This window comes from Electrona antarctica (genome assembly GCF_951216825.1).
Source record: "Electrona antarctica genome assembly, contig: scaffold_220, whole genome shotgun sequence".
NCBI classification, from domain to species: domain Eukaryota; kingdom Metazoa; phylum Chordata; class Actinopteri; order Myctophiformes; family Myctophidae; genus Electrona; species Electrona antarctica.
Window position 1 is genome coordinate 134,082 of NW_027638573.1, and position 26,220 is coordinate 160,301.

The following is a 26,220-nucleotide window of genomic DNA, read 5'->3' on the forward strand; positions in this document are numbered from 1 at the left end:
GGGGCTGCTCCCCCCCTGCAAGGAGCCTAATGAGCCTATTCAGTACTAGAAATGCGCCCAGTGAGAAACGTTCCACCGTGAAAAAAAAGGTGCGATTAAATGCGTTAATTTTTTTAACGCGTTAATTTTTCTGTAGTTAATTAATCTCAATTAACGCGTTAAAGTCCCGGCCCTAATTAATATATTAACCCATTTAGGCCTGAAAAAACGTTTGATCTTTCAAAAATAGCAGACCTACAAGCTCGTAGCGCGCCACTCGGTGGCGCGCTATGAACTTGTAGATCTGCTATTTTTCAATATATAAGTATAACATAATGCATATCACACACACACACACACACACACACACACACACACACACACACACACACACACACACACACACACACACACACACACACACACACACACACACACACACACACACACACACACACACACACACACTTTGAGACCTGATTATTATTATAGTAATTAGGTGTGATGGTAGATTGATTCTATTCCAATAGGTTTTCTATTCACATGACTACTAACCGAGCCTTTCTGCAGTTCCTCACAGCTGGGACCAGACTTAATATCCCCCATGGTGATGGTGTGCTGTATTGGTGCAGGTCCAACTCCTCCAGAACCTCCTCTGACGTCAGCAGCATGAAGGCCAGAGCTGAACACTGGCTCTCAGACAGTTCTGTCTTTGATCTGTCAGCTGACTTCAGGTACTGTTGGATCTCCTGATGTACTGAGTGGTCGTTCATCTCCATCAGACAGTGGAAGATGTTGATGAATCTGTCAGGAGAGAGACTCTCATCCTCATTTTTCATCTCCTTCAGGTTGTTGATGACTCTCTGGATGCTCTCTGGACTGTTCTCTGTCTCACCCAGCAGGCCTCCTAACAGACTCTGGTTGGACTGCAGTGAGAGGCCATGAAGGAAGCGGACAAAGAGGTCCAGGTGGCCGTTCTTACTCTTCATGGCTTTTTCGATGGCTCTCTGCAGGAAGTTCTCCAAGGAACTGACATCAACTCCCAGGAATGTCTTCAGTACCTTCATGTTCCTCTGTGTGAAACAGTGGAACAGGTAGACTGCAGCCAGGAACTCCTGGATGCTCAGATGAACAAAGCTGTAGACCTTTCTCTGAGATTGAACGGTCTCTTCTTTGAAGATCTCTGTGCACACTCCCGAGTACAGCGCGGCGTCGTTCACATCGAGACCACACTCTTCCAGGTCTTCTTGGTAGAACATGACGCTGCCTTTCTCCAGATGTTCAAACGCCAGCCTGGCCAGCTTTAGAAGAACATCCCTGTCAGTCTCCCTTTTTCTTTTTTCTCTAATTCTGTCTTTTTTGTTTCTTTTCTTTTCTTTTCTTTTCACCTCCTGAGTCTCGCCATACTTCATCTTTTTCCTCTTCATCTGGAGCGACACAAAGTGGCTGAACATCCCGGTCAGGTTCTTGGGCAGCTGTCCTGTCTCGTCTGTCTTCACCAGGTCCTCCACAACGGTAGCGGTCATCCAACAGAAGACTGGGATGTGACACATGATGTGGATGCTCTTTGATGTCTTCACGTGTGAGATGATGGTGCTGGCCAGCTCCTCATCATCACTGAACATCTTCCTGAAGAACTCCTCCTTCTGGGGGTCTGTGAACCCTCGTATTTCTGTCACCATGTCAACGCATGCAGGAGGGATCTGATTGGCTGCTGCAGGTCTGGTGGTTATCCAGAGGAGAGCAGAGGGGAGCAGATTCCCCTTGATGAGGTTCGTCAGCAGCACGCCCACCGATGATGTCACCGTGACATCAGAGACGACGTCATTGTTGTCGAAGACGTCAGAATCGACGTCAATGTTCTCGAATTTCAGCGGAAACCTGCTTTCATCGAGACCATCGAAGATGAAGCCAACTTTCCAGGCAGCGAGCTGCTCTGCTGTGACCTTCTTTAACGTTGGATGGAAAACATGGATCAGTGAGAGAAGACTGTGCTGCTCATCTCGGACCAAGTTCAGCTCCCGGAATGAGAAGGGAACCAGGAGAATGATGTCTTGGTTCTCCAAACCTCTTGCCCAGTCCAGAGCGAACTTACGCACAGAGAATGTCTTTCCGATGCCAGCGATGCCATTGGTCAGAACTCTGCTGCTGGGTGTGTCTCTGCCAGGGAGGAGGGTCTTAAAGATGGCACGGCACTTGATTAGGACGTCATGGAGGGTCTTCATGTTGGAGGCGGTCTCAAGCTGCCACACCTCATGTTGCTGATTAACCCCTTCAGTCCCTCCCGCTGATAGGTGGAGGTCTGTGTAGATGTTGGAGAGGGAGGAGGGCAGTTCAGTGACGTATGCCACATGATCCAGACCGTCAAAAGTGACCTTATAGACCTTTAAATCCTCCTGCAGACTGACATCTGATATGAGAAGACAATTAATACATGTTAAACATTCTGATTCAATCATAACTTTATCATTGAACATACCATGTAATTAAAGCGTATTAAATATCCTCCAGAAAATCAAAGTTTGTAAAAGAAAAGAAAATAAATGGGCTAAAATAAATTACATTGGATCATTTGTTTTAGTCTAAATGCATATCAGTATTTGGACATTGATACAGGAATACAACATGGACATTTAAACATTGTATTAATTGATATAAAATGTTATTGAGTGTAAAATGTTGTCCAGTCTTACTGTGTCCAGGTGTGGTTTGACTGAATGTCTTCTGTCCAGGTGTGTTTCTGAATGTCTCTCTGTGGAGATGAAGACAATAGAATATAGAAAATGGAAAGTTTATTAACAATCCTACTTTATTATGAAACATTCTTTATCATTATTATGTCTCATACATTAAAGTTAATGTTGTTGTTGTTGTTGTTGTTGTTGTTGTTGCTAGTGCACAGCTTTCCGGGTTTGTGTAAACACAAACAATGGCTTGTGATTGGCTGATCACCCCATAGCGATGATTTGATTGGCTGAGCAAAGTAGGCCACGTATTGAAGATAAAAGTGAGGGCAGAAAGGTGCCGACGGAAAAGTGAGGACGCAAATTGTGATTGGCCAGAATGAGATGATGATGTATGATGATAAGAAATGTTTTCATTTGCTGCTTTCTTTCGTTTTAGCGATTTTCGCTATATTTTGACAGGGGGCAAGCATGGCTAAATATGACATATATGACAGACAGGCAGGCAGGCAGACAGGCAGGCAGACAGGCAGGCAGGCAGGCAGGCAGGCAGGCAGACAGACAGACAGGCAGGCAGGCAGGCAGGCAGACAGACAGACAGACAGTGTGCTCTGCCCCCCCCCCCCCCCCCCCCCCCCCCTCTGCTCTCCCCCCGGAACAGAGAGAACGATTTTGTCTTAAGAATATGCCTTCGGCCTGGCGGAGATAATGCAACTCAAATGAAAAACTCAATGGCACCGCCCATGGGGAGGAGCCAAGGATAATGTGAATACCATACCATACCATACCACATTTATATAGCACATTTAAAAACAACAACGTTGTACCAAAGTGCTTTACAGTAAAACATAAAAAAAAAACACACAACTTCATTGAAAAACCACAAACAACACAGTGTCACATTAAACATCAAAACATCTCATACTGTGCTTGGAAATGCCAAGGAATAAAGGTAAGTCTTGAGGCGTGATTTAAACACCTGGAGGGTGGGGGCTTGTCTTATGTGCAGAGGTAATTTAAACACCTGGAGGGTGGGGGCTTGTCTTATGTGCAGAGGTAAACACCTGGAGGGTGGGGGCTTGTCTTATGTGCAGAGGTAAACACCTGGAGGGCGGGGGCTTGTCTTATGTGCAGAGGTTAACACCTGGAGGGTGGGGGCTTGTCTTATGTGCAGAGGTAAACACCTGGAGGGTGGGGGCGTGTCTTATGTGCAGAGGTAAACACCTGGAGGGTGGGGCGTGTCTTATGTGCAGAGGTTAACACCTGGAGGGTGGGGGCTTGTCTTATGTGCAGAGGTAAACACCTGGAGGCGTGGGCGATTGTCTTATGTGCAGAGGTAATTTAAACACCTGGAGGGTGGGGGCGTGTCTTATGTGCAGAGGTAAACACCTGGAGGGTGGGGGCTTGTCTTATGTGCAGAAGCAGCTCATCCCATAGCTTGGGGAGCTGCCTCTGCAAAAGCCCGGTTCCCTCTGAGCTTCAGCCTGGTTTTAGGCACCACCAGGAGAAGCTGGTCAGAGGACCTAAGGGTCCGTGTCGGAGCATATAGGGTTTCAGCAGTTCAGATAAATAAATGGGTGCCAAACCGTTTACTTTAGACACTTAAAGACAAAGAGCAATACTTTGAAGTCAATCCTGTAATCGCACAGGAAGCCAGTGGAGGGAGGCTAGTACAGGGCTGATCTGGTCTCGCTTACGTGCAGGCGTGCAGATAGGGGGGGGATGGGGGGGGATCGACCCCCTCAGTTTCATGAGGAGGGGGGATTATCCCCTCCAAAAACAAAAGCCATGTACCGTGGCTGCATGTGTTTTGCCGTGAAATCTGCTAAAAAAACGCGGAAAATCTGCGTAATTATGCGCAAAAGTGGGGGGGGGGTATCCCCCCCTCCTCATGACATTTTCCATGCACGCTCTGTGCGTGCAGATAGCCCCCAAATATATCCCCCCCAGTTATAAAATGCTATCTGCGCCCCTGCTTACGTGTGCCTGTAAGTAACCTAGCAGTGGCGTTCTGGACTAACTGTAGTCGAGAGATGGAAACCTGGTTTACGCCAATATACAGGGCATTACAGTAGTCAAGGAGGGATGTCATAAAAGCATGAATTACAGTTTCAAACACAGAGCGGGATAGACAAGATTTAACCTTAGATAGCCTACTAAGCTGGAAGAAGCTCTTTCTTACTACCTCATTTATCTGTTTGTCCATCTTTAGGTCAGAGTCCTAGATTGGTGTCAGTTGGCTTTAAGGAGGGCTCAAGGGGGCCTAAAACACCAGGAGGAGACACATGTGTATGTGTGGGCCCAAACACCATAACTTCAGTTTTGCTGTCATTGAAGTTTAAAGCCAGCCATGCTTTTACATCCTCGAGGCAAGCAAGGAGTGGTTTTAAAGAGTCAGGATTGTTACGCTTTAGAGGCAATTAAATGTGGCTGTCATCAGCGTAACAATGGAATACAACTCTTTATCTGTAAGTCTTACAATAAAAACATACATACATTTATTGTGTTATTGTGTTGTATATATTTATAGGAGGATTGACATACTGTGAGTCAGGAGGTCCAGGTTCGTTACTGAAGTCAGGATTCAGCCATCGTTTAGACCGGTCACTCTTCACAGACAGAAGGCTGGGAGTTGGAGACTCTGCTCTGTGGTCAACACTTCTGGAAACATAACAACATTATACAATTATCATAATTATGAATGAAAAAAATCACTTTATTAAACGTTCTTAATCATTATGTCTCGTTATACAAGTAGAGAGAACACAACATATTGGGTTTCAGCTACTGAACACTGCAGCAACAAAGAGAAACAGCAACACATAGAAATATGTTAATAACAGAAACTGAAATGTATTAAAACTACAACTTTATTTACTTTAAACTACAGTGTGGTGTTCTTTTGTCTCTGCTGCAGCAGCAGGTCCTTTGGGTGCGGTTCTGATCGCTAATAATGACCGGCTAATGCTCGTCTGCTGGTGGTGGGCGTGTCTGGGCGCCGTCGCTGACGTAGAGGCCAGAGTAATCTAGTAAGAGATTGACGACACGCTTTGATCTCGCTGCAAAGTGGGGTGCTATGGGCTATAGTTGCAACCATTGGAACTATCCCATTGAGACAAAGCGGGGTGCTATGGGAAGCGGGGTGCTATGGGCTATAGTTCCACACATTGGAACTATCCCATTGAGACAAAGCGGGGTGCTATGGGAAGCGGGGTGCTATGGGCTATAGTTCCACACATTGGAACTATCCCATTGAGACAAAGCGGGGTGCTATGGGCTGCCTATAGTTCCAAACATTGGAGCTATCCCATTGAGACAAAGCGGGGTACTATGGGCTATAGTTCCACACATTGGAACTATCCCATTGAGACAAAGCGGGGTACTATGGGCTATAGTTCCACACATTGGAACTATCCCATTGAGACAAAGCGGGGTACTATGGGCTATAGTTCCAAACATTGGAACTATCCCATTGAGACAAAGCGGGGTACTATGGGCTATAGTTCCAAACATTGGAACTATCCCATTGAGACAAAGCGGGGTGCTATGGGCTATAGTTCCAAACATTGGAACTATCCCATTGAGACAAAGCGGGGTGCTATGGGAAGCGGGGTGCTATAGTTCCACACATTGGAACTATCCCATTGAGACAAAGCGGGGTGCTATGGGCTATAGTTCCAAACATTGGAACTATCCCATTGAGACAAAGCAGGGTACTATGGGCTATAGTTCCACACATTGGAACTATCCCATTGAGACAAAGCGGGGTGCTATGGGCTATAGTTCCACACATTGGAACTATCCCATTAAGGGGGCACGGTGGCACAGTCGGTAGTGCTGTCGCCTCACAGCTAGATCCTGGGTTCGATTCCCGCTGGGGCCGTGTTCCCTCCTCTGCGTCATCAGTGCCCATACCTGAGGTGGGGTTGCCGTGGAGTTTGCATGTTCTACCCGTGTCCCCTAGGGTAGGTACCCTCACAAAAACATGCAGTAATCCTGGTCTCTAAAACTACCTCCCCCTGGCCAGCCGGGGCGCCTGATGGAGGGGAAAGGAACTGTTCGGAATAACGTGTTCCTTCCACGCGCTACGTCCGGCCAGGGAAATTCCCCCCTGTCAGGTGTAAAGAAGCAGCTTGGACTCCTCATGCATAGAAGGAGGCATGAGGTCAGTCCGCTGCCCCACCAGCGCCCAGGATTACATTAGATAATTGGCACTGAGTGAAAAAACTGGGTTACAAAATCGTGGGATGAAAAAATATTAAAAAAAAGGAACTATCCCATTGAGATAGAATGAGCACTCCCTGTTGTAGTATATTGTTAGCCTGACAATCAGCTTGAATTCTCAGTTGGTTTCACTTCATTATTCAGACAGAAAGCCCTTTAGCCGTTTCTGGGATGGCGTACGCCAAAGTTCAAAGTCACGCTGGAATGATAAATGCCGAAAGTTGTGGTGATTCCGGCGTATGCCCAAATATGGGAGTATGCCGGAATCGCCACAATTTTCCGCATTTAAAAATGAGGGCCATGGTCTATATATTATAGTGTATGTATTTATAGAAGGATTGACATACTGTGAGTCAGGAGGTCCAGGTTCGTTACTGAAGTCAGGATTCGGCCATCCTTTAGACCAGTCACTCTTCACAGACAGAAGGCTGGGAGTTGGAGACTCTGCTCTGTGGTCAACACTTCTGGAATCATAAAATATATTTATCATAATTATGAATGAAAAAGTCACTTTATTATTCATTCTTAATCATTAGGTCTCGTTCAGAGAACACAACATATTGGGTTTCAGCTACTGAACACTGCAGCAACAAGAGAAACAGCAACACATAGAAATATGTTAATAACAGAAACTGAAATGTATTAAAACTACAACTTTATTTACTTTAAACTACAGTGTGGTGTTCTTTTGTCTCTGCTGCAGCAGCAGGTCCTTTGGGTGCGGTTCTGATCGCTAATAATGACCGGCTAATGCTCGTCTGCTGGTGGTGGGCGTGTCTGGGCGCCGTCGCTGACGTAGAGGCCAGAGTAATCTAGTAGGAGATTGACGACACGCTTTGATCTCGCTGCAAAGTGGGGTGCTATGGGCTATAGTTGCAACCATTGGAACTATCCCATTGAGACAAAGCGGGGTGCTATGGGAAGCGGGGTGCTATGGGCTATAGTTCCACACATTGGAACTATCCCATTGAGACAAAGCGGGGTGCTATGGGAAGCGGGGTGCTATGGGCTATAGTTCCACACATTGGAACTATCCCATTGAGACAAAGCGGGGTGCTATGGGCTGCCTATAGTTCCAAACATTGGAGCTATCCCATTGAGACAAAGCGGGGTACTATGGGCTATAGTTCCACACATTGGAACTATCCCATTGAGACAAAGCGGGGTACTATGGGCTATAGTTCCACACATTGGAACTATCCCATTGAGACAAAGCGGGGTACTATGGGCTATAGTTCCAAACATTGGACCTATCCCATTGAGACAAAGCGGGGTACTATGGGCTATAGTTCCAAACATTGGAACTATCCCATTGAGACAAAGCGGGGTGCTATGGGCTATAGTTCCAAACATTGGAACTATCCCATTGAGACAAAGCGGGGTGCTATGGGAAGCGGGGTGCTATAGTTCCACACATTGGAACTATCCCATTGAGACAAAGCGGGGTGCTATGGGCTATAGTTCCAAACATTGGAACTATCCCATTGAGACAAAGCAGGGTACTATGGGCTATAGTTCCACACATTGGAACTATCCCATTGAGACAAAGCGGGGTGCTAGGGGCTATAGTTCCAAACATTGGAACTACCCCATTGAGACAAAGCGGGGTGCTATGGGCTATAGTTCCAAACATTGGAACTATCCCATTAAGGGGGCACGGTGGCACAGTCGGTAGTGCTGTCGCCTCACAGCTAGATCCTGGGTTCGATTCCCGCTGGGGCCGTGTTCCCTCCTCCGCGTCATCAGTGCCCATACCTGAGGTGGGGTTGGCGTGGAGTTTGCATGTTCTACCCGTGTCCCCTAGGGTAGGTACCCTCACAAAAACATGCAGTAATCCTGGTCTCTAAAACTACCTCCCCCTGGCCAGCCGGGGCGCCTGATGGAGGGGAAAGGAACTGTTCGGAATAACGTGTTCCTTCCACGCGCTACGTCCGGCCAGGGAAATTCCCCCCTGTCAGGTGTAAAGAAGCAGCTTGGACTCCTCATGCATAGAAGGAGGCATGAGGTCAGTCCGCTGCCCCACCAGCGCCCAGGATTACATTAGATAATTGGCACTGAGTGAAAAAACTGGGTTACAAAATCGTGGGATGAAAAAATATTAAAAAAAAGGAACTATCCCATTGAGATAGAATGAGCACTCCCTGTTGTAGTATATTGTTAGCCTGACAATCAGCTTGAATTCTCAGTTGGTTTCACTTCATTATTCAGACAGAAAGCCCTTTAGCCGTTTCTGGGATGGCGTACGCCAAAGTTCAAAGTCACGCTGGAATGATAAATGCCGAAAGTTGTGGTGATTCCGGCGTATGCCCAAATATGGGAGTATGCCGGAATCGCCACAATTTTCCGCATTTAAAAATGAGGGCCATGGTCTATATATTATAGTGTATATATTTATAGAAGGATTGACATACTGTGAGTCAGGAGGTCCAGGTTCGTTACTGAAGTCAGGATTCGGCCATCCTTTAGACCAGTCACTCTTCACAGACAGAAGGCTGGGAGTTGGAGACTCTGCTCTGCGGTCAACACTTCTGGAATCATAAAATATATTTATCATAATTATGAATGAAAAAGTCACTTTATTATTCATTCTTAATCATTAGGTCTCGTTCAGAGAACACAACATATTGGGTTTCAGCTACTGAACACTGCAGCAACAAGAGAAACAGCAACACATAGTATTATGTTAATAACAGAAACTGAAATGTATTAAAACTACAACTTTATTTACTTTAAACTACAGTGTGGTGTTCTTTTGTCTCTGCTGCAGCAGCAGGTCCTTTGGGTGCGGTTCTGATCGCTAATAATGACCGGCTAATGCTCGTCTGCTGGTGGTGGGCGTGTCTGGGCGCCGTCGCTGACGTAGAGGCCAGAGTAATCTAGTAAGAGATTGACGACACGCTTTGATCTCGCTGCAAAGTGGGGTGCTATGGGCTATAGTTGCAACCATTGGAACTATCCCATTGAGACAAAGCGGGGTGCTATGGGCTATAGTTCCACACATTGGAACTATCCCATTGAGACAAAGCGGGGTGCTATGGGAAGCGGGGTGCTATGGGCTATAGTTCCACACATTGGAACTATCCCATTGAGACAAAGCGGGGTGCTATGGGAAGCGGGGTGCTATGGGCTATAGTTCCACACATTGGAACTATCCCATTGAGACAAAGCGGGGTGCTATGGGAAGCGGGGTGCTATGGGCTATAGTTCCACACATTGGAACTATCCCATTGAGACAAAGCGGGGTGCTATGGGCTGCCTATAGTTCCAAACATTGGAGCTATCCCATTGAGACAAAGCGGGGTACTATGGGCTATAGTTCCACACATTGGAACTATCCCATTGAGACAAAGCGGGGTACTATGGGCTATAGTTCCACACATTGGAACTATCCCATTGAGACAAAGCGGGGTACTATGGGCTATAGTTCCAAACATTGGAACTATCCCATTGAGACAAAGCGGGGTACTATGGGCTATAGTTCCAAACATTGGAACTATCCCATTGAGACAAAGCGGGGTGCTATGGGCTATAGTTCCAAACATTGGAACTATCCCATTGAGACAAAGCGGGGTGCTATGGGAAGCGGGGTGCTATAGTTCCACACATTGGAACTATCCCATTGAGACAAAGCGGGGTGCTATGGGCTATAGTTCCAAACATTGGAACTATCCCATTGAGACAAAGCAGGGTACTATGGGCTATAGTTCCACACATTGGAACTATCCCATTGAGACAAAGCGGGGTGCTAGGGGCTATAGTTCCAAACATTGGAACTACCCCATTGAGACAAAGCGGGGTGCTATGGGCTATAGTTCCAAACATTGGAACTATCCCATTGAGGGGGCACGGTGGCACAGTCGGTAGTGCTGTCGCCTCACAGCTAGATCCTGGGTTCGATTCCCGCTGGGGCCGTGTTCCCTCCTCCGCGTCATCAGTGCCCATACCTGAGGTGGGGTTGGCGTGGAGTTTGCATGTTCTACCCGTGTCCCCTAGGGTAGGTACCCTCACAAAAACATGCAGTAATCCTGGTCTCTAAAACTACCTCCCCCTGGCCAGCCGGGGCGCCTGATGGAGGGGAAAGGAACTGTTCGGAATAACGTGTTCCTTCCACGCGCTACGTCCGGCCAGGGAAATTCCCCCCTGTCAGGTGTAAAGAAGCAGCTTGGACTCCTCATGCATAGAAGGAGGCATGAGGTCAGTGCGCTGCCCCACCAGCGCCCAGGATTACATTAGATAATTGGCACTGAGTGAAAAAACTGGGTTACAAAATCGTGGGATGAAAAAATATTAAAAAAAGGAACTATCCCATTGAGATAGAATGAGCACTCCCTGTTGTAGTATATTGTTAGCCTGACAATCAGCTTGAATTCTCAGTTGGTTTCACTTCATTATTCAGACAGAAAGCCCTTTAGCCGTTTCTGGGATGGCGTACGCCAAAGTTCAAAGTCACGCTGGAATGATAAATGCCGAAAGTTGTGGTGATTCCGGCGTATGCCCAAATATGGGAGTATTCCGGAATCGCCACAATTTTCCGCATTTAAAAATGAGGGCCATGGTCTATATATTATAGTGTATATATTTATAGAAGGATTGACATACTGTGAGTCAGGAGGTCCAGGTTCGTTACTGAAGTCAGGATTCAGCCATCCTTTAGACCAGTCACTCTTCACAGACAGAAGGCTGGGAGTTGGAGACTCTGCTCTGTGGTCAACATTTCTGGAATCATAAAATATATTTATCATAATTATGAATGAAAAAGTCACTTTATTATTCATTCTTAATCATTAGGTCTCGTTCAGAGAACACAACATATTGGGTTTCAGCTACTGAACACTGCAGCAACAAGAGAAACAGCAACACATAGAAATATGTTAATAACAGAAACTGAAATGTATTAAAACTACAACTTTATTTACTTTAAACTACAGTGTGGTGTTCTTTTGTCTCTGCTGCAGCAGCAGGTCCTTTGGGTGCGGTTCTGATCGCTAATAATGACCGGCTAATGCTCGTCTGCTGGTGGTGGGCGTGTCTGGGCGCCGTCGCTGACGTAGAGGCCAGAGTAATCTAGTAAGAGATTGACGACACGCTTTGATCTCGCTGCAAAGTGGGGTGCTATGGGCTATAGTTGCAACCATTGGAACTATCCCATTGAGACAAAGCGGGGTGCTATGGGCTATAGTTCCACACATTGGAACTATCCCATTGAGACAAAGCGGGGTGCTATGGGAAGCGGGGTGCTATGGGCTATAGTTCCACACATTGGAACTATCCCATTGAGACAAAGCGGGGTACTATGGGAAGCGGGGTGCTATGGGCTATAGTTCCACACATTGGAACTATCCCATTGAGACAAAGCGGGGTGCTATGGGAAGCGGGGTGCTATGGGCTATAGTTCCACACATTGGAACTATCCCATTGAGACAAAGCGGGGTGCTATGGGCTGCCTATAGTTCCAAACATTGGAGCTATCCCATTGAGACAAAGCGGGGTACTATGGGCTATAGTTCCACACATTGGAACTATCCCATTGAGACAAAGCGGGGTACTATGGGCTATAGTTCCACACATTGGAACTATCCCATTGAGACAAAGCGGGGTACTATGGGCTATAGTTCCAAACATTGGAACTATCCCATTGAGACAAAGCGGGGTACTATGGGCTATAGTTCCAAACATTGGAACTATCCCATTGAGACAAAGCGGGGTGCTATGGGCTATAGTTCCAAACATTGGAACTATCCCATTGAGACAAAGCGGGGTGCTATGGGAAGCGGGGTGCTATAGTTCCACACATTGGAACTATCCCATTGAGACAAAGCGGGGTGCTATGGGCTATAGTTCCAAACATTGGAACTATCCCATTGAGACAAAGCAGGGTACTATGGGCTATAGTTCCACACATTGGAACTATCCCATTGAGACAAAGCGGGGTGCTAGGGGCTATAGTTCCAAACATTGGAACTACCCCATTGAGACAAAGCGGGGTGCTATGGGCTATAGTTCCAAACATTGGAACTATCCCATTGAGGGGGCACGGTGGCACAGTCGGTAGTGCTGTCGCCTCACAGCTAGATCCTGGGTTCGATTCCCGCTGGGGCCGTGTTCCCTCCTCCGCGTCATCAGTGCCCATACCTGAGGTGGGGTTGGCGTGGAGTTTGCATGTTCTACCCGTGTCCCCTAGGGTAGGTACCCTCACAAAAACATGCAGTAATCCTGGTCTCTAAAACTACCTCCCCCTGGCCAGCCGGGGCGCCTGATGGAGGGGAAAGGAACTGTTCGGAATAACGTGTTCCTTCCACGCGCTACGTCCGGCCAGGGAAATTCCCCCCTGTCAGGTGTAAAGAAGCAGCTTGGACTCCTCATGCATAGAAGGAGGCATGAGGTCAGTGCGCTGCCCCACCAGCGCCCAGGATTACATTAGATAATTGGCACTGAGTGAAAAAACTGGGTTACAAAATCGTGGGATGAAAAAATATTAAAAAAAGGAACTATCCCATTGAGATAGAATGAGCACTCCCTGTTGTAGTATATTGTTAGCCTGACAATCAGCTTGAATTCTCAGTTGGTTTCACTTCATTATTCAGACAGAAAGCCCTTTAGCCGTTTCTGGGATGGCGTACGCCAAAGTTCAAAGTCACGCTGGAATGATAAATGCCGAAAGTTGTGGTGATTCCGGCGTATGCCCAAATATGGGAGTATGCCGGAATCGCCACAATTTTCCGCATTTAAAAATGAGGGCCATGGTCTATATATTATAGTGTATATATTTATAGAAGGATTGACATACTGTGAGTCAGGAGGTCCAGGTTCGTTACTGAAGTCAGGATTCAGCCATCCTTTAGACCAGTCACTCTTCACAGACAGAAGGCTGGGAGTTGGAGACTCTGCTCTGTGGTCAACATTTCTGGAATCATAAAATATATTTATCATAATTATGAATGAAAAAGTCACTTTATTATTCATTCTTAATCATTAGGTCTCGTTCAGAGAACACAACATATTGGGTTTCAGCTACTGAACACTGCAGCAACAAGAGAAACAGCAACACATAGAAATATGTTAATAACAGAAACTGAAATGTATTAAAACTACAACTTTATTTACTTTAAACTACAGTGTGGTGTTCTTTTGTCTCTGCTGCAGCAGCAGGTCCTTTGGGTGCGGTTCTGATCGCTAATAATGACCGGCTAATGCTCGTCTGCTGGTGGTGGGCGTGTCTGGGCGCCGTCGCTGACGTAGAGGCCAGAGTAATCTAGTAAGAGATTGACGACACGCTTTGATCTCGCTGCAAAGTGGGGTGCTATGGGCTATAGTTGCAACCATTGGAACTATCCCATTGAGACAAAGCGGGGTGCTATGGGAAGCGGGGTGCTATGGGCTATAGTTCCACACATTGGAACTATCCCATTGAGACAAAGCGGGGTGCTATGGGCTGCCTATAGTTCCAAACATTGGAGCTATCCCATTGAGACAAAGCGGGGTGCTATGGGCTGCCTATAGTTCCAAACATTGGAACTATCCCATTGAGACAAAGCGGGGTACTATGGGCTATAGTTCCACACATTGGAACTATCCCATTGAGACAAAGCGGGGTAGTATGGGCTATAGTTCCAAACATTGGACCTATCCCATTGAGACAAAGCAGGGTGCTATGGGCTATAGTTCCAACCATTGGAACTATCCCATTGAGACAAAGCGGGGTGCTATGGGAAGCGGGGTGCTATGGGCTATAGTTCCACACATTGGAAATATCCCATTGAGACAAAGCGGGGTGCTATGGGCTGCCTATAGTTCCAAACATTGGAGCTATCCCATTGAGACAAAGCGGGGTGCTATGGGCTGCCTATAGTTCCAAACATTGGAACTATCCCATTGAGACAAAGCGGGGTACTATGGGCTATAGTTCCACACATTGGAACTATCCCATTGAGACAAAGCGGGGTAGTATGGGCTATAGTTCCAAACATTGGACCTATCCCATTGAGACAAAGCAGGGTGCTATGGGCTATAGTTCCAAACATTGGAACTATCCCATTGAGACAAAGCGGGGTACTATGGGCTATAGTTCCAAACATTGGACCTATCCCATTGAGACAAAGCGGGGTGCTATGGGCTATAGTTCCAAACATTGGACCTATCCCATTGAGACAAAGCAGGGTGCTATGGGCTATAGTTCCAAACATTGGAACTATCCCATTGAGACAAAGCGGGGTGCTATGGGAAGCGGGGTGCTATAGTTCCACACATTGGAACTATCCCATTGAGACAAAGCGGGGTGCTATGGGCTATAGTTCCAAACATTGGAACTATCCCATTGAGACAAAGCAGGGTACTATGGGCTATAGTTCCACACATTGGAACTATCCCATTGAGACAAAGCGGGGTGCTAGGGGCTATAGTTCCAAACATTGGAACTACCCCATTGAGACAAAGCGGGGTGCTATGGGCTATAGTTCCAAACATTGGAACTATCCCATTGAGGGGGCACGGTGGCACAGTCGGTAGTGCTGTCGCCTCACAGCTAGATCCTGGGTTCGATTCCCGCTGGGGCCGTGTTCCCTCCTCCGCGTCATCAGTGCCCATACCTGAGGTGGGGTTGGCGTGGAGTTTGCATGTTCTACCCGTGTCCCCTAGGGTAGGTACCCTCACAAAAACATGCAGTAATCCTGGTCTCTAAAACTACCTCCCCCTGGCCAGCCGGGGCGCCTGATGGAGGGGAAAGGAACTGTTCGGAATAACGTGTTCCTTCCACGCGCTACGTCCGGCCAGGGAAATTCCCCCCTGTCAGGTGTAAAGAAGCAGCTTGGACTCCTCATGCATAGAAGGAGGCATGAGGTCAGTCCGCTGCCCCACCAGCGCCCAGGATTACATTAGATAATTGGCACTGAGTGAAAAAACTGGGTTACAAAATCGTGGGATGAAAAAATATTAAAAAAAAGGAACTATCCCATTGAGATAGAATGAGCACTCCCTGTTGTAGTATATTGTTAGCCTGACAATCAGCTTGAATTCTCAGTTGGTTTCACTTCATTATTCAGACAGAAAGCCCTTTAGCCGTTTCTGGGATGGCGTACGCCAAAGTTCAAAGTCACGCTGGAATGATAAATGCCGAAAGTTGTGGTGATTCCGGCGTATGCCCAAATATGGGAGTATGCCGGAATCGCCACAATTTTCCGCATTTAAAAATGAGGGCCATGGTCTATATATTATAGTGTATATATTTATAGAAGGATTGACATACTGTGAGTCAGGAGGTCCAGGTTCGTTACTGAAGTCAGGATTCGGCCATCCTTTAGACCAGTCACTCTTCACAGACAGAAGGCTGGGAGTTGGAGACTCTGCTCTGTGGTCAACACTTCTGGAATCATAAAATATATTTATCATAATTATGAATGAAAAAATCCCTTTATTATTCATTCTTAATCATTATGTCTCGTTATACAAGTAGAGAGAACACAACATCTTGGGTTTCAGCTACTGAACACTGCAGCAACAAGAGAAACAGCAACACATAGAAATATGTTAATAACAGAAACTGAAATGTATTAAAACTACAACTTTATTTACTTTAAACTACAGTGTGGTGTTCTTTTGTCTCTGCTGCAGCAGCAGGTCCTTTGGGTGCGGTTCTGATCGCTAATAATGACCGGCTAATGCTCGTCTGCTGGTGGTGGGCGTGTCTGGGCGCCGTCGCTGACGTAGAGGCCAGAGTAATCTAGTAAGAGATTGACGACACGCTTTGATCTCGCCGCAAAGCGGGGTGCTATGGGCTATAGTTGCAACCATTGGAACTATCCCATTGAGACAAAGCGGGGTGCTATGGGAAGCGGGGTGCTATGGGCTATAGTTCCACACATTGGAACTATCCCATTGAGACAAAGCGGGGTGCTATGGGCTATAGTTCCACACATTGGAACTATCCCATTGAGACAAAGCGGGGTACTATGGGCTATAGTTCCAAACATTGGAACTATCCCATTGAGACAAAGCAGGGTGCTATGGGCTGTAGTTCCAAACATTGGAACTATCCCATTGAGACAAAGCAGGGTGCTATGGGCTATAGTTCCAAACATTGGAACTATCCCATTGAGACAAAGCAGGGTGCTACGGGCTATAGTTCCAAACATTGGAACTATCCCATTGAGACAAAGCAGGGTGCTATGGGCTATAGTTCCAAACATTGGAACTATCCCATTGAGACAAAGCAGGGTGCTATGGGCTATAGTTCCAAACATTGGAACTATCCACTACTCCTGAAAAGTTTAGAAGCCAATCCTAGCCAATGAGGGTGGATTATGAGAAATCAAACAATTTGATGAACACGATGTGTTCATGATTTGCAGCATTTTGTTGCACTCCTGCAAACTTTGGAAGCCAATCTTAGATCAGGAAATCTGAAAACCTGTTTCGTTGAATGGCTCTAGAGAGACTGTGTACCAATTTGCGTGATGTTTGGACAAAATCTGTAGGTGTACTGTCCAAAAACTTGTTTTGCACAAAGCGGCCTCCTGGTGGCGCTATAACAGGCAGTTCTGGAAATGCAGTGTGTGTGCAAAATTTGGCATCGACCGGGTTAACGGTGCCGGAGATTAGCTGTTCACAGACGGAAGGACGGACGGACACACACACACACGGACAGACGGACGGAGTGCAAAACATACTTTCTCCCCATGCCTTCGGCCTGGTGGAGACAATGAACAGAATAAATAAAGTACTAAAACAATATGATAACTGTTACAGTATATACTGTATAGATAAGGAGGAGATAAGGAGAGACATATATCTGACATGAAGTGTGGGTCATGACCTGTGACCTACAGTCATGAAATGTGGGTCATGTGACCCAAAGAATAAGGTCGCGAATACAAGCGGCCAAAATAAGTTTTCTCAGACGGGTGGCTGGCGTCTCCCTTAGAGATAGAGTGAGAAGTTCAGTCATGCCAGAGAGTAGAACCGCTGCTTCTTCACTTGAAAAGTGGGGAGCTCTCTGGTGGAGCTGTTGCCCCCGCGACCCGACTACGGATAAGCGGTTGAAGACGGATGGATGGGTATATCTGACAGACAGGTTGACGTACTGTGTGTGTGGAGGTCCAGGTTCATTACTGAAGAGTGGAGGATCTCCCCCCCCCCCCCCCCCCCCCAGAAGCAAAGATTTGAGTTAAAAACCTTCGCTCTGAAATAATATATTCAAAGATTTGCACCACATTTTCACGATGTTTAAAAAATAGCAGACCTACAAGCTCATAGCGCGGCTCGGTGCCGCGCTATGAGCTTGTAGATCTGCTATTTTTCAATAGCTAGTATAACATAATGCTTAAAACACCAAAAGGGGTTCCCACCCAGAATGGGTTAATTAAATGTGTCATGTTATAGTGTAATATTGTACAGGAGGATTGACATACTGTGTATCAGGAGGTCCAGGTTCATTAGTGAAGTTAGGAGGACGTTGTAAAGACCAGTCACTCTTCACAGACAGAAGGCTGGGAGTTGGAGACTGTGGTCTGTCAGCTCCATCCTCCTCTCTCTGTGGTCTGTCAGCTCCATCCTTCTCTCTCTCCACAGAATCACTCATCTTTACCTGTCAATCAAACACATCATCTTTAGTCTCTATGACACCTGTCAATCAAGATGAAATGAATGAATGTAGATGAAAACAAAGCAACTACCAGCAGCCAAAAAGACTAAATTGGACAAAGAAGATGGAGATGGATCGGGCACACACTGCGCAAGGCAAGGCAGCGTCAAACAGCACCATGCAGACAGGCTCTGACTTGGAACCCCCAAGGGAAGAGAAACAGAGGCCGGCCCAAAAACATGCCGGACATGCAGACACCAAGAGGCACCTGGTCACTGACTGAAAAGAATGCCAGTGACCGAGAACTCTGGACTCAGGGCCCTTGTCGACAGCCTATACCCCAGTAGGGTGTCAGGCCCCAGCCTATACCCCAGTAGGGGTGTCAGGCCCCAGCCTATACCCCAGTAGGGTGTCAGACCCCAGTAGGGTGTCAGGCCCCAGCCTATACCCCAGTAGGGTGTCAGGCCCCAGCCTATACCCCAGTAGGGTGTCAGACCCCAGTAGGGTGTCAGGCCCCAGCCTATACCCCAGTAGGGGTGTCAGGCCCCAGCCTATACCCCAGTAGGGTGTCAGGCCCCAGCCTATACCCCAGTAGGGTGTCAGGCCCCAGCCTATACCGCAGTAGGGTGTCAGGCCCCAGCCTATACCCCAGTAGGGGTGTCAGGCCCCAGCCTATACCCCAGTAGGGTGTCAGGCCCCAGCCTATACCCCAGTAGGGTGTCAGGCCCCAGCCTATACCCCAGTAGGGTGTCAGGCCCCAGCCTATACCCCAGTAGGGGTGTCAGGCCCCAGCCTATACCCCAGTAGGGTGTCAGGCCCCAGCCTATACCCCAGTAGGGTGTCAGGCCCCAGCCTATACCCCAGTAGGGTGTCAGGCCCCAGCCTATACCCCAGTAGGGTGTCAGACCCCAGTAGGGTGTCAGGCCCCAGCCTATACCCCAGTAGGGTGTCAGACCCCAGTAGGGTGTCAGGCCCCAGCCTATACCCCAGTAGGGTGTCAGGCCCCAGCCTATACCCCAGTAGGGTGTCAGGCATAAGTAAGTAAGTATTAGGGGCCATCCAGACGAGGACATATTTTGAGTTACCTGGGCAAGTATAGTACTTATACTTATAGTAGTAGTTGATGGAAATAAAATCCATACTTTTATGAATATTGTAATAGTTTTAAAAGACTGTAAATATATACCTTCAATAACCCAGCAGGGAGACCCAAATGCCATGCTGTCTTTACCTTAAAAATGAGTGAAGTGCCCTTTAAATCTGACTGACAGTCACTGTACCATAAAAAACAGAAAGACCTCAAAAAAGAATTTGGAGGCAGACGAAATAAAGTTCTGAGAGGAAGGATTAAGGTTTAAACATACTTTTTAGTAGGTAATAATCAATTTACAGAGAAATGTAATGGAATTCAGCTAGTAAAATTTACATCGATATAATTTAAAGTAAATTGTCAGAGTGCTGAATCCCCTCTTCAGTCTTGTTCCAGGCTAAGTACTGTCAGATTTGTTGATCTAAAGTTCATTGGCTTGAGATATATATCCGCAATATCCCACGGTGGCGCTGGTTGTCGAGCACCAAAGTTCTATTTGTGTTGACCAACAGAATATGATGGAGTGGCCAACTTGACATGACGTGTAAACAAATTTTTTATCTAATAGTAGTACTAGTAAAACCTCTTACCTTAGATCAAAGTGTAAGCTTCAGTTAGTAGTAGTACTAGTTGTAGGAGCCGTAATGTGTTTGCATTCTAATGTGCCTTATGATGGACGTAGGTCAGTGACGACGACTACGTGGGGGCTGCGGGGCTCGAGCCCCCTTGATGATTTTAGGGGATTTCTAGTTTTTTTTTCCGGTTCGTCCCGTTTGTGCCGCATCAGGTTGCGCCCTTTCGCGCAATTCTCGTCTTGCATTGACTGTGTATACAATCACGCCGCTCTAACCATCCCAGTCTGGCACCTTAACACGTCTGTTTTGTTTTCCTCACTGTCTGGGGCGGGGGTGGTGGGGGGTGGACCGCGTTGCCTGTCCCTTGTACACATGCAGATCAGGCATTGAAATGCTAATCTGGGTGCTTAACCTGCCAGGTAGGTATGTGTGTGAGGAGCTGATCACAGTCACAGATAGAGGGAAAGTGTTATATTTGGCCTATTATTTATGCTATATATTATTGACCGCGTCTGTGTCAGTCTCACAGTCACAGACATTGCGCACACGAGAGAGGGAGAGAGAGAGAGGGAGAGAGAGAGAGAGAGTGGTGCTGCGTGTTAAAAAATAAATAGGCTACTCATCTTTGTGTTCTGTTTCACCTTATTGCTGAGTGACCGTCACAGGGAAACAGGGCTGGACTGGGACAAAAATTCGGCCCGGTCATTTTCGCGTGAATTTGGCCCAGACCGGCCCACCACAACCAGCGCGCAGATAGCAGAAACTCTACCACCCACTCCGCCGAGGCACACACAAACAAACAAGCCCTAATACCACCACTTTTACAGAACAACATAAACGATACAAACCAACCAGTGCCGGTTCTAGGCGTTTAGTGGCCCTAAGCAACATAATATTATGTGCCCCCCCCCCCCCCTGCACTGCAACGCCGGGGGTGGTCCAGAAAAATCTGTAAATTTGCCATGGAAATGCTTCAATCTGGTGCACTTTGAGATCAAAATTAAGAGGCTAGATCAGGCCGCCAGTTGATATTAACCTGCGGGCCGCATTAAGTGAAGGTGGGGGCCACATGTGGCCCTCAGGCCGCCAGTTGATACTAACCTGCGGGCCGCATTAAGTGAAGGTGGGGGCCACATGTGGCCCTCAGGCCGCCAGTTGATATTAACCTGCGGGCCGCATTAGGTGAAGGTGGGGGCCACATGTGGCCCTCAGGCCGCCAGTTCGCCAGGCCGCCAGTTCCATTGTTATGCGGATGACACGCAATTATACGTCCCCATAAAGCCTGGTCACTCTGACATCACCTGTATCGAGGCCTGCTTAAAGGGTAAGACCACTTTTTTAGAGGTTTGGGTTGTTTTCTTACCTTATTATGGGCAAACTAGTCCATTCCATGAGTTATTTCGCTCCGTTGTGTTGTTTATTAGAAATTTGAGAAATAAAAAAAGTCTCTCATTGACTTCCATTGTAACAGGGAAACAGCTCTCAAAGTCTGTCTTTTAGCACATGAACCAACGCAACAAAAGCTGATTCTGACAGTTTATGACACCAGGAAAACTCATACGGTTTTATTTTTAATAAAAAATGTCAACTTTGTCTTGTTTTGACTAATTTGTGTAGAAAGAAGATCCGGTAGGTATGCCTACACCGACCGAATCACTGCTGTGAAAAACGATCTGATTGGACCAAAACTGTACACCACTTCCTTATTGGAAATGACAGGGATGTAAACACATGGATTTGATCTCGTCCGCTTGTCACTAAAAACATACACAATGGACGTGTTTGAGGGAGACACTTCTTCTAAAGTGTCTCCCTCAAACACGTCCATTGTGTATGTTTTTAGTGACAAGCGGACGAGATCAAATTGTGTCTGTGTCTGGGACTGCTCATATGCGAGGCTGCAGCTGGATGCATCTCAAACAGCGTGGAGACTTCTGTTTACAAACGAAACCTCGCAAGACGACCCGCGAGAGTTGGGAACGCCGTAGCACTGCTTCAGTCTATCTCCGACTAAAATAGTAACTTTATAAATCTATCTTAAAAGACGAAAATAAAACCGTATGAGTTTTCCTGGTGTCATAAACTGTCAGAATCAGCTTTTGTTGCGTTGGTTCATGTGCTAAAAGACTGACGTTGAGAGCTGTTTCCCTGTTACAATGGAAGTCAATGAGCGACTTTTTTTATTTCTCAAATTTCTAATAAACAACACAACGGAGCGAAATAACTCATGGAATGGACTAGTTTGCCCATAATAAGGTAAGAAAACAACCCAAACCTCTAAAAAAGTGGTCTTACCCTTTAAGTGACCTAAAAAATTGGATGTCCAGAAACTTCCTGCAACTAAATTAGTCCAAATCGGAATTAATTATATTTACCCCTCACTGCCCAAACACACAAATCTCTAATAATCTTACCTCCAGTCTTGGTTCCCTCTCCAGTAATCAAAAAACGAAGGTCCGAAACCTAGGTGTAATGTTTGACCCTGAGCTGTCCTTTGATTTCCAGGTGACTAAGGTAGTCCAGTCTTGTTTTGTCCAGTTGAGACAATTAGCTAAGGTCAGGCCATTTCTTATTTTTTCTGACCTAGAAAAAGTCATTCATGCTTTTATCTCTTCCAGATTAGATTACTGCAATGCACTTTATTCAGGTATCAGTAAACAGAACATTTACACAGTCTACAACTGATACAAAATGCAGCTGCTAGACTACTGACGCGCACAAAGATAAGTGAGCACATTACACCTGTCCTTGCGGCACTCCATTGGTTACCTGTAAGTTTTAGAATAGATTTTAAGATTTTATTACTTGTTTTTAAAGCTCTAAATGGTCTGGCACCTGCTTACATTCGTAATCTTTTAACTCCCTACAAACCTGGCCGCTGCCTGAGATCATCCAGCTTAACCCTATTAAAGGTTCCAAAATCTCGCCTTATCACAAAAGGCGACCGGGCCTTTGCTGTACGGGCCCCTCGGCTGTGGAACTCACTGCCTGAGGATCTCAGGCTGGCAAACTCAGTATCCTCTTTTAAATCACGGTTAAAAACTCACCTTTATTGCACATCCTTTTTATGAAATGTTTTAATTGTGTTTATTTTGTTTTATTCTTATTGTATTTTTTACTGCTATTATTATCTGTAAAGCACTTTGTAAACTTGTTTTTGGAAAGGTGCTATATAAATAAAGTTATTATTATTATTATTATTATATTAACCTGCGGGCCGCATTAGGTGAAGGTGGGGGCCACATGTGGCCCTCATGCCGCCAGTTGATATTAACCTGCGGGCCGCATTAGGTGAAGGTGGGAGCTACATGTGGCCCTCAGGCCGCCAGTTGATACTAACCTGAGGGCCGCATTAGGTGAAGGTGGGAGCTACATGTGGCCCTCAGGCCGCCAGTTGATATTAACCTGCGGGCCGCATTAGGTGAAGGTGGGGGCCACATGTGGCCCTCATGCCGCCAGTTGATATTAACCTGCGGGCCGCATTAGGTGAAGGTGGGAGCTACATGTGGCCCTCAGGCCGCCAGTTGATACTAACCTGAGGGCCGCATTAGGTGAAGGTGTGGGCCACATGTGGCCCCCAGCCTACAGTTGATATTAACCTGCGGGCCTTTTCTTTTTCTAGTTTGAACCTTTTAACCTTTTAACTAGTTCTCTATTAAAATTGTTTTTACTTCTTTCTGTACAGCACCCCCGGTGTAGAGGGATGGTATGACAGACTGGTATAAACAGTGCCCCCAGTGGGGAGGGATGGTATGACAGACTGACTGGTATAAACAGCGCCCCCAGTGTGGAGGGATGGTATGACAGACTGACTGGTATAAACAGCATCCCCAGTGGGGAGGGATGGTATAAACAGCACCCCCAGTGTAGAGGGATGGTATAAACAGCGCCCCCAGTGTAGAGGGATGGTATAAACAGCGCCCCCAGTGTAGAGGGATGGTATAAACATCCCTCAACTGTAGGCTGGGGGCCACATGTGGCCCCCAGCCTACAGTTGATATTAACCTGCGGGCTGCATTAAGTGAAGGTGGGGGCCACATGTGGCCCTCAGGCCGCCAGTAGCCCATGTATGGGATAGGGGATACATTAAAAAAATAAAATAAAATCTTCTCCCTGTGATGTGGCCCCCTCAGTGGTTGTGGCCCTAAGCGACCGCTTATACGGCTTATGCCTAGAACCGGCCCTGAAACCAACAGACAACTACACAACCCTTTGTCACTCACTGATACAGGTACAGTGACATTATCATGATGGCAGAATGGCAGCACGCCCGGACCTTTCCTGGTGGCCTTCCGCCTATTGGCCTGCCTGCCTGTTTTTTTTTTAATACATGGCGGCCCCCTACGGTCGCGGCCCACCGGGAGGCGGCACGGGCCCCCTTGAGGATTATGAAAACTATTCGTCCCTGACGTAGGTATGTCACTTTAATGGGCAGTGCACAGGTAGTGGGCGTGTCACCTGGGCTGGGGCGCTGCCAGTGCCACTCTACCTATTCATGGCGTTTACCTGTCACTTGGGTGAGGGAAGTTGACCGCATCTAACGCACTGTATCACCATTAACATCCACGTTATTTATAGCTAAAAGCCTGGGAACAGTTTGTAAACTTACGTGTGTGGTGATTGAATAAACGGGCAAACTTACAGCTAATGGACCTGCTTCATTTGCGTGCGCGTCATACAAGCGTCTCTTAAACTCTCATGTTTAGCTCCTCGCGGCGGCCCTTTAACCCGCCGCAACATTAGTAAAACCTCTTACCTTAGATCAAAGTGTAAGCTTCAGTTAGTAGTAAAACATCTTACCTTAGATCAAAGTGTAAGCTTCAGTTAGTAGTAGTACTAGTAAAACCTCTTACCTTAGATGCTTCAGTTGTGTCCGTGTCGTCTCAAATCAGTCCATTGTTGTTGAGTCTCAACGAGGTTGTTTCTGAGAAGAACTCAATCTGTAGAGAGAGAAGAATGACCGAGAACCAAGGACAGTCTAAGAAGGATGAGACGCGAAGACCGTACGGGCGACGCCATGTTGCTTTGGAAGGAAAGAAACATGCGCAGTTGAGACCAAGGAAGCTGAACGCGGAAGTGTTGGCTGCATATAGCCCATTGCGCATGTTTCTTTCCTTCCAAAGCAACATGGCGTCGCCCGTACGGTCTTCGCGTCTTATCCTTCTTAGACTGTCCTTGCCGAGAACAAGGAAGGGAATAAAGGGAGGGGCAAACCCAAACACACGCACATACACACGTACGCACGTGTGTGTTTCCTGTTAAGTCACGTCAGAACAAATACAAGTCATAACTAGTTTCTGTAAGTTAGACTGTTATGTTTTCTGCTAGATAGAATTATCGATTGTAAAAAGTGTTTATTTTGAACCTCTTTGACATTTAAAATCCTATATTCCTAAAAAACAAACACAGAATCCACAGCCCCCCCCCCCCCCCCCCCCCCCCAAACACACACTGCCCACCCTGCCCACTTCGACAGGCTGGAATGGCTTAGGGTCGACGACAGAGTACAGCATCTTGCAATGGGTCTGGTCCACAAGATTCGATACACCACCAAGATACCCATGTACCTGTCTAGATACTTCCTTAATGTTAACGAAGTCCACACCCACAACACCAGAGGGAGTGCAACGAACCATGTACAACCCAGATTCGGCACAAACAAGGGACTAAATTCTTTTCGCTCCTATGCCACCAAAATGTGGAACGCCCTACCAACTGTCATTAAGACATGCGAATCCCTTGACTCCTTCAAAACCGCTCTCAAAGGGCACCTACGGATGGCTGCAATTCGAAACTGGCCCCCGTAAAATCTGAATCCCCCCCCCCGCCCCCCCCTTTTTTTCCCCTCACTGTATATATTTCTTTTCCCTTTTTACCTCCTTTTTGATGAATTCTTTTTTGATGAATTCCTGTTCTGTCTATAGAAGTGTCTATTTGTACGTCTCTAAATGTTTTGATGATTTGAACATGGTGGACCCTGTTGGAAACAAGTGTAATGCTTAATTGGGTCGTCCACTCACAGTTAACAGCCTTTGTATTGAGTTTGTGCTTGAAATGTACTGTAATTCTGCAAACTGTTAATAAATTCTTCAA

General features: G+C 46.8%; 2 protein-coding genes across 2 annotated transcripts in view; both read right to left on the reverse strand.

Annotated features, from left to right (window-relative positions):
* LOC306917925 (uncharacterized protein) overlaps positions 1-18,003 on the reverse strand; it is a gene marked incomplete at its 3' end in the record, with an annotated part of 81,583 nt that extends 63,580 nt beyond the window's left edge. The window contains exons 1-7 of the mRNA XM_079530823.1: positions 17,963-18,003; positions 16,129-16,245; positions 13,675-13,791; positions 11,487-11,603; positions 9,299-9,415; positions 7,235-7,351; positions 5,208-5,324 (exon numbers count right to left, since the gene is read on the reverse strand). The remainder of the gene's footprint in view (positions 1-5,207; positions 5,325-7,234; positions 7,352-9,298; positions 9,416-11,486; positions 11,604-13,674; positions 13,792-16,128; positions 16,246-17,962) is intronic.
* The window catches only part of LOC306917926 (uncharacterized protein), a 78,822-nt gene that overhangs the window by 5,299 nt on the left and 47,303 nt on the right, over positions 1-26,220 (reverse strand). Inside the window, exons 14-15 of the mRNA XM_079530824.1 lie at positions 2,673-2,731; positions 535-2,389 (exon numbers count right to left, since the gene is read on the reverse strand). Of these exons, the coding sequence (XP_079386950.1) occupies positions 535-2,389; positions 2,673-2,731 (1,914 nt within the window). The remainder of the gene's footprint in view (positions 1-534; positions 2,390-2,672; positions 2,732-26,220) is intronic.